Genomic DNA, 7,995 nt, shown 5'->3' with positions numbered 1-7,995 from the left:
GTAACATTGTATATCTCATTGAAAAAAAAAGGTTTGAAGAATTCTGTATTTAGAGTACTTTTGCAAACACTTGTTATCCACATAGTGATTAGCAGTGTAGTTACATGCATTTATAAAGCACTGCATGCTCTCCCCAAAGGCAAAAATGAGATTAAAATGCTAAGAAACAAGTTTACCAAAATGAAATCTACTGCTTTCAATATCATACTTGCATAACTGCAAACACAGCATACACATGTATGTTCTCCTAGCATAACATAGAGAAACAATAAAGTAGAATATGTCTATTTGCAGTGTAATATAATGAGCTGAATGGTCACATAATTACAGTCCAAACACATGCTGCAGTGCTAAAAAGAAAGAAAGAAGAAAAACAGCAGGAGTTCAGTCTTTTTTGATGCTAATAACCCATAGCTAATGGCTTCCAGCAGAGTACTGCACCTTCACCTTAGAAAAATCACTCCATTGCATCATGAATTTTTGATATGAACTGGCCTTAAGAAACACGATGGCAAAAACGACAAAAGGAGAAATATAGACACGCATAGACATGTTTGAATGAGTACAGACATTAACATAATAAGGGAACGAAGAGGGCTGGATTTAATTTCAGTATCTGACAGGTAGGGTGTAGATAACAGTTAGTGAAAGTTAAAAATTGGTAGTGATCACACACTTTGTAGAGTTCTGATTCAGCCATCAAAATGAGTGGAGGGAGCGTGGGAATCAACTGTTCTTGGTAATGATGTATGTTATAGAGGTGACTTGGATAATTACATTAGTGAAAGTGGCTGCTGCAGCAGTGGAGGCCACAGAGGTTGTTAGCACATCATCACGGCCAGCAGTGGGCGTGTAGGTAGAGACATGGCTCAGAGTGGGCGATGGCGTGGGTGAGGCGACAGGCGAGTCCAGGCTACAGATCTGCAGCTCGTCCAGCAGACCGACCGTGGATGTCGAGTAGTGGCTGAGAGCTGACACGGTAACGGGGGAAGCCGAGGGCGAGGCACAGCTCACACTGCTGACTGCGCCGTGGCTTGGCCCGCTGGCCGCACCAGCTGTGCCACCAGCTCCACTTGGGACATACGGAGTGGGTGATAGTGCCTTGGGCATTAGACCTGACAGGTAGTCAAGTGACTCTGAGCTGTGGTAGCGATAGGGGGAGTGCCGTGCTGTGGGGTCAGGCGAGGGAGGCCCCTGAGGTTGGAATAAAAGGTAATTCATTGGAAAAGGAGGAAAGGAGGAGAGTGCTTAGTGATATAATTTATTAGACATGGTGTCAAAAGGGATGTGTAAAAATAACATGTGACAACAGGTGAATTACTGTTGTGAAACCACACTGTGTCATAAAGCTGCAGCACCCTCTTCTGAACGCATTAATGCTGGAAACTGAAGATGTTTTGTTAATTCACACTTTGCAGAAAAAGCACCAGATTACATGGTAATTAACTGTGGTGTACAACATATTATACACTTGGTTAAAATGCAGTACAAGTTCACACAAATGTAGAATCACTGTTTGGTTCAGTGGAAGGTATTATCAAGAACAAGAATGAACTAAAGGGCAACACACACAAGTAGGAGACATGCATTAAAACCCCTACGGTATATCTGCTTTAACAGAATGCCACAGTCAGACTCAACATATAAGAAAAGAAGCTAGTTTAGAATTTGGGCCATCACTGTAATAGTAGCTTGACTACTTCTGTTATTTCTGGGGACCTACTGCAACCAAGTGACATGATGCAGTTGGTGTGTTACCCTTTAATCAGTCTTGATGTCACCAAGACATAAACCCAGTGTCTGGATTAAAGTGACCTTAAATGAACACAACTGTGTATTTTGCTCTGCTGTACCGGTCTGTAGTCAGTTATGTACCAACAGTTTTGCAGGAGAAGGCCTTGGTGGAATTGCAGGAGGAGGCTTCGTCATCTCCACCTGGGATGGAGCTGGAGCTGCCATTTGATCTGAGACCTCGAGTTCCACTTTGGAGTTTGTCTTAGATGAAGCAGGATTTTTTTTATTCTCTTTGTCCAAGCGGACAGAAATGGAAGCTGTCTGTGTCACGGGTTGAGATAGGATGGGACTTCTTTGTGGAGGTGAGGAAGTGAGTGGAGGGGACCCTGTGGTTTGGGTCTTATGTTGGGGATCAACACAAGAATTGAGGTGTGCAGGAGGATCAGGGATGGTGACAGGAGTTAGTGTAAGGGAAGACACCTTACGTTCTTTTGTATTAGCATTGCTTGTGTCATTCGAGACAACGGACTCATTCAGCTGCTGGACTGTGTTTGCACTGGTTTCTGAGTATGAGTAGGATGATGTGCTTCTTACAGTGTAGGACTCTTTCAAGACTGCTTGCTCATTTTTAGTGATTGTTAGCATTCCAGGACTCAAATCATTAGCCAGGCCAATACGGGAACTGTAATTTTGAGGATTAGTGCCTGCAGGCGAGAAGTGAAAACTCTCTTTTCTGGGGGGTGGCAATGGCAATGGACTGATATCCTTGTTAGCCAATTAGAAAGTGGCAACCAATGTAAGTTCAAACAGCAAAAAAGAAAAACAAAACAGAAAAAAAAAATCATCAGCACAAAGCATGAGATCAGAAAGTTTAAAATACTTGTTTTAGAATACAGCAACAATATATGTATATTATCCAAATTCCTAATGACATTAAAAATAACTTTTTTCCCCACTCAGACACTCAAAAGCCAACAGAAGCACATCACATCATGAAATTACACTTGTAATTAAATTTTAAATAGCAACAACAGAAATAAATGCGTGAGTGTCTGTCAGTGTACTGTGAATGATGTTTCACCTGTGAGGGGGACTTTTTGTCCTGCAGATTGGGTCTGACGCTGCGAAAGCCTTTGGCAGCAAGCGATGAGCTGCTAGCATCTCCGTTTTTAAGGCCGTCTGTTGCGCTGTGTGACCGCCAAGAATCTGAAGATAAATTTAGTAATTTTACCATTACTAATGTTTTCTGACCAAGTTTGCTGGGATCATGTGGGATGTTTTACAGCAGTGTTAGGATTGTCCACCAGAAATCACCAAAAGCATCAGGCACTTACCCAAGTCCGATGAGTGAGAATCACTCCCTGGGGAAAAAAGGACACAGCAATAATAAGCAACATGGCTGAGTGTTCCTTACATTCATCTCTGTAACAAACTCCAATATACACCTACTGTGCAAACATTTTTAAAAAGCTCTTAAACATCAAGATACAATTCACACCTAATTACCAAGAACTGCTTCTACTGCATTTTTAACAGCTAATGATTTTCCCCCCTGCATGCTACAACGTGTGTGTGGGTTTCCTCTTGAGGTTGCTTTCCCGTCAGCTTAAAGGATAGAGACAGAAAACTCATTCTTGAAGCAATTTTCACGCTTCACGCTGTAACAGGAGCATCATCTAAAGCAAACGTTAAAATCCACTATGAGCCACTTCAAGAAAGGCAAGTTGGAGCTTTAGGAAAATATGTGAGATAACCTAAAAATGTCTTTGAGTGAACTTGAAATTATCTAAAAGGAAATCAAAGAAATCGAGAGTCTATAGAGACAGTTATCAAACTGTAATATCAAAATCTATGCCAAAATGATTTTTTTCTGCATTTCAAACTCCTGGCATAAAAAAATATCAGCATTTGCTTCAGTGACTGAACTTGCTTCCTATGACTAAAAATACAATCAAATAACTGTAATCTAATTTAACACTGAACTCACAAACAATAGTACTCTGTGGTGAATCTAGTGTAACAGTAACGATGCCATTTTCTGTACACAGAGTATCTGAGGATAATTTAGCTTAGGTCAAGGAAACAGTGTAATGCCTAACCAAAAAAAGAAACATATATTAAAAAAAAACCTTTAAAAACATTAAGGTAATATACACATAGACAGGGAGAAGACATTGTGGGATGTGAGAACATAATATCACTTCTACAAAGAAGAAGCAAAAGAATAACAGCACATAGATACAAATATGACGAATGAGTGAAGGAAGCAAAAGAAGGAAATGAACAAAAGGACATGAAAGAATTACACAATGAACTGATTAGGAAAAAATAGCATCCCACAATCCAAACATTGCTTAAGCATACCGAGGCAGCCACAGCCTATTTCAAAGTATTTCAAATGTGTTCAAGCCATAACAGGATTTTCAACAACAACAAGCCACTTAGATGTACCTCATGTCCTTGACCGATAGTTTGGCTCAGCCAACACTTGCAGCGGCCTTTTATTTGGGTTATTTTGGGAAATAGTTATGTTCATTTGTATGTTTGTGAGTGTTAGTACCTGTGGCTAGATTTGGTGAGCTCTGGACCCTCTTCATGGGAGAGAGCATGAGTGACAAGGCCACACATTTGCGAGCATATCCTCCGCTATCTGAGAAATCACAGCCAGGCAGATGATCATAGAAGCAAAAGCTGAAGCATACATGCACATGCTTGTGCGCATACTGCCATAAACAAATGCATTCAGCCGGAGAGATAATAATTACAGTAACAATATTGCAAACAAAGGCAGATTTGGAGGCAAAGCACATGCATTTCATGTAGCTGATTTTTACTGGCGCTCAATAGAAAATTAGGAAAAAGCTGTGCAAACACGAGAACTGCAAAAGTGAACAAATCAAAGTCAATATGATTTACTGCATTAGCTTCCACTAACCTAAATATTTACAAGAGATAAAGTGAGACATTAGTTGTTTTTAAATCAACGTGATTCTGAACTGGGTTATTACCAAAAAATAAATTAAAAAAAAATCCCAAACTAATGATTTTATGATCATGACATGACGACAGGCAGAAATGTAAAACATGCTCTTTCTTGTTATATTTCTCCCATTTTTCTCATAGATGAATCAATTTTACACTTATAACCTGAAGTCTTATATAAGACACTGTTTTGTAGTAAAAGTTTCATGTATGCTCATCACCGTCATGACTGATAAACCCACATGACAAAATTATTTTAACTTTTCCAAACAAAAGCAAGACATGGATCGGACAGGTGGAAGGGGGACTTCCCAACGATCCTGTAAACGCTGCACTCTGTACTTGTTTTTGGATATATACTGTACCTGTATTCATATTGAAGAGCACTTCTTACTGATCGGCAGCAGGGGTACACACTTTCCTAAAAAACAAAACAAAATACAAAGTATTTTAGAAAGAGATTTAAACTGTTTGAATAGAGTTTCAAATCCAAGACCTCAAATAGATCTTCTTGAGGGTAAAACCTCAAAAGCAGATTTTGGAGATTCCAGTGTTAAAACACAAAACTGTAGCGAGGTACCTGCTTTACTGCAACCAAGCATATGACGGTGATTAGTTTTTAGTGTGCTCACTAATTTGGCTTTTTTTCCATTCTGAGAAATGATGGCAGGCTGGGTGCATGATAGTATTTTGTAAACATGGAATAGATCATTTTTCACTGAGAAACAGCAATAAATGATTTCTAAAAAACGATATAAACGATATAAACTATTGGATATACGAGTGACAGGAAAAGGACACAAATCAAAGGCAAAGAATCATTACAACTGACAAGCAAACAGCACACCTGTTTTACAAAGAAACAAGACTCACATCGCTAACACTGCCTGATTCTGTTTAACTCTGTTTTTTTTATCTTTCTATTCTTAGAGCTGAGGAGAGAAATGCACAGATGTTTGGGCTATATGCCCCATAGCTGTATGTTGCCAGTTTGTTAAAAAGGATGAAACAGATTATATTCACTGACAAAACACATGTATCACCAGACATTTGTTTCAACACTGTGACAGCTTAGGGCCTCTTTGCACGCATGTGAGGTCCTGATAATTACAGCTGTCATTTACTGGTGCTTATTTGGGGGATGGTATGCAATTGTTTTCTGACATAAATGTGTAAACTGCCTTAGCAGTTGTCCCCAGTAATGAGTGGCACGAGATGGATGACCCAGCATTTTAGTACATACTGTATTAGACCATACTCACAACTCCAGTCTTAACAAGGAGATAAATACAAAATAGTTTTAATGACAGACTAAGTTTGAAGTAACTAAGAAACATTTATTGCTGCTAACTATACAAGTAACTACAGCACCAGCCTCTCAGAACCATTTCATTTACAACTAAGTAGTTTATGTACACATAACAAACAAAAGACAAAAAACATGCAGCTACAACCATTAACTTGTAATACAAAACATAGTGAAACACATCTACCATCACAGGGACTTTATTTTCCTGTCAGCAGATTCTATTTGTTTGCTTGTAATGGTTTTAAGAAATGCACAAGGTGTGATGAAACTGTCTTGGGCCCCAGTCACACAGAGCTCATTCGGGGCTAAAGACCATCAGGAAACTACCCGCCATGAGGGAAAAATCTATAATCCCTGATCGGTTAGGAGACAGTTGCTAGCATCTGCTGTGAAATCAATTGACGCAGGCGTAGAGACTGGAGACCCCTGGTAACCACTAGTCACTAGGGAAAAGTGTGTTGTGGGAGCCTGTTGACAGTCGATTTGGTTGCAGGGTTATACAGTGCTGCACGACAAACCTTCTTGTGATTGCTTTGGTTCCCAATTGAAGACACAGAATCTTCTACAAATAGTAACAAACTACTTGCTAAGCAATAGTAAAACTAAGAAGTGTGATGCAAACGGGGGATGGAGACTACTTTCCTTCATAGTAAATGTTTTGAAACGTGTTGGTTGCAGCAGTTATGAACAACTTTTACTATGAAGGCAAACATTCTTTGTTTCCAGATTGTGTTGGACTTTGAAAAGTTTCTCAGCTTGGAGAGTAGACGGCGAGTGTTTGTAGATGAGGGGCATCTGTGCAACAGCCTCTTTTCAACTGATTTTTATCAGGCATCAGCCAGATGCCTCCAGCCAACACTGGGGGAATAGACTACAGCAACCAGAGGTTGCCAGGGGGTTGCCAAATGGCCCAAGCCAGTGTGACTGAGGCCTTACCTGATTTGGCCAGTCACCCAATAAGGTTGTCCTTTTAGATCACCCTTTTGGCCTGATAATGCTCCTCACTTGACTGTAAGGAGCATCATCATTGATGAGAACAGCGATGCAGAAGCAGTTTTCAGCTGCATCATATCCTCGACCCCAAGGCTGAGACCGTCAGCTGTACTATAACTGTGTTTTCTAGCCACACAAACACAACCTTCACTCACCACCTGGACTAGGTGCCAATCTTTGCTGCCTGCAACTTCAACCACTTTCCAAAATTCAAAATCAAGCTGAAGGGTAGTCACTTTGATAATGGGGGAGATTCAGCATGCACTGCAGAGGCACAAGTGCAAAAGGATAAAATGTAGCAGGTACACAGTGAGCTCAAAATGCTCGAGAGGTGTGTAACAAGTTGAGGTGGGCCAAATATAAATCAGGTAAGGGTTTTTATTTTGGCCACAGATCTTTATTATCATAACTTATAGATATTTTGCCCTGGCTTTGAGATTTTGAGTGCTGAATCTTTTATCACTTACAGTTACACAATATTATTTTTACTACACTTTCCTCTGCTCAGCCCTGTGTCCATCTGCTTCAGAGCAGGGTAGACCCACAGTAAAGCAGTTATATAAGCAAACTCACCCTGAGATGGAACGAAACAAGAGTACATTAAATAGATAAATTAAATTACAAGAGGTATCCTGCTTATCACCCAATAAGAGATGGGATCAGCATGTTTTTCATCATGAAGTAACGTTTACTGACAAATTCTTTTTTAATCTGTATTCTTCTTGACATAACCTTCAAGCACCATGTCTTTGATTAGTTTATCCATATTCACTGCTTCATTCTTCCAAACACAGCTAATTTTGGTTGGCAAATAAAATCCTAATATTTGTGGGAGTGCATGAAGACAACATGGGATACTTTCTGTCCCTCAAGACCTAATCCTCACCCTCATACCCTGTGTCCTCATAAATCTTGCTCTCAGAAACAAGCACACACACACACACACACACACACACACACACACACACACACACACA

The 7,995-nt window shown here is 40.0% G+C and overlaps 1 protein-coding gene across 17 annotated transcripts in view; it reads right to left on the bottom strand.

The window, feature by feature from the left end:
- Positions 1–7,995, bottom strand: part of sorbs2a (sorbin and SH3 domain containing 2a) — a 69,703-nt gene that overhangs the window by 29,580 nt on the left and 32,128 nt on the right. For 14 of the 17 annotated variants that reach the window (XM_005746944.2, XM_005746946.2, XM_005746943.2 and 11 more), the window contains 6 exons: positions 5,082–5,137; positions 4,295–4,384; positions 3,069–3,095; positions 2,816–2,940; positions 1,876–2,499; positions 778–1,194 (listed from right to left, as the gene is read on the bottom strand). In XM_005746944.2, coding sequence (XP_005747001.1) covers positions 778–1,194; positions 1,876–2,499; positions 2,816–2,940; positions 3,069–3,095; positions 4,295–4,384; positions 5,082–5,091 — 1,293 coding nt within the window. In that variant the 5' untranslated portion in view covers positions 5,092–5,137. The remainder of the gene's footprint in view (positions 1–777; positions 1,195–1,875; positions 2,500–2,815; positions 2,941–3,068; positions 3,096–4,294; positions 4,385–5,081; positions 5,138–7,995) is intronic. The other 3 variants (XM_005746953.2, XM_005746951.2, XM_005746954.2) reach the window with 3 other exon arrangements.

This window comes from Pundamilia nyererei, unplaced genomic scaffold (assembly GCF_000239375.1).
Source record: "Pundamilia nyererei isolate P.nyererei 1_Seehausen unplaced genomic scaffold, PunNye1.0 scaffold00186, whole genome shotgun sequence".
NCBI lineage: Eukaryota > Metazoa > Chordata > Actinopteri > Cichliformes > Cichlidae > Pundamilia > Pundamilia nyererei.
This window is presented reverse-complemented; position numbering and strand designations above follow the sequence as displayed.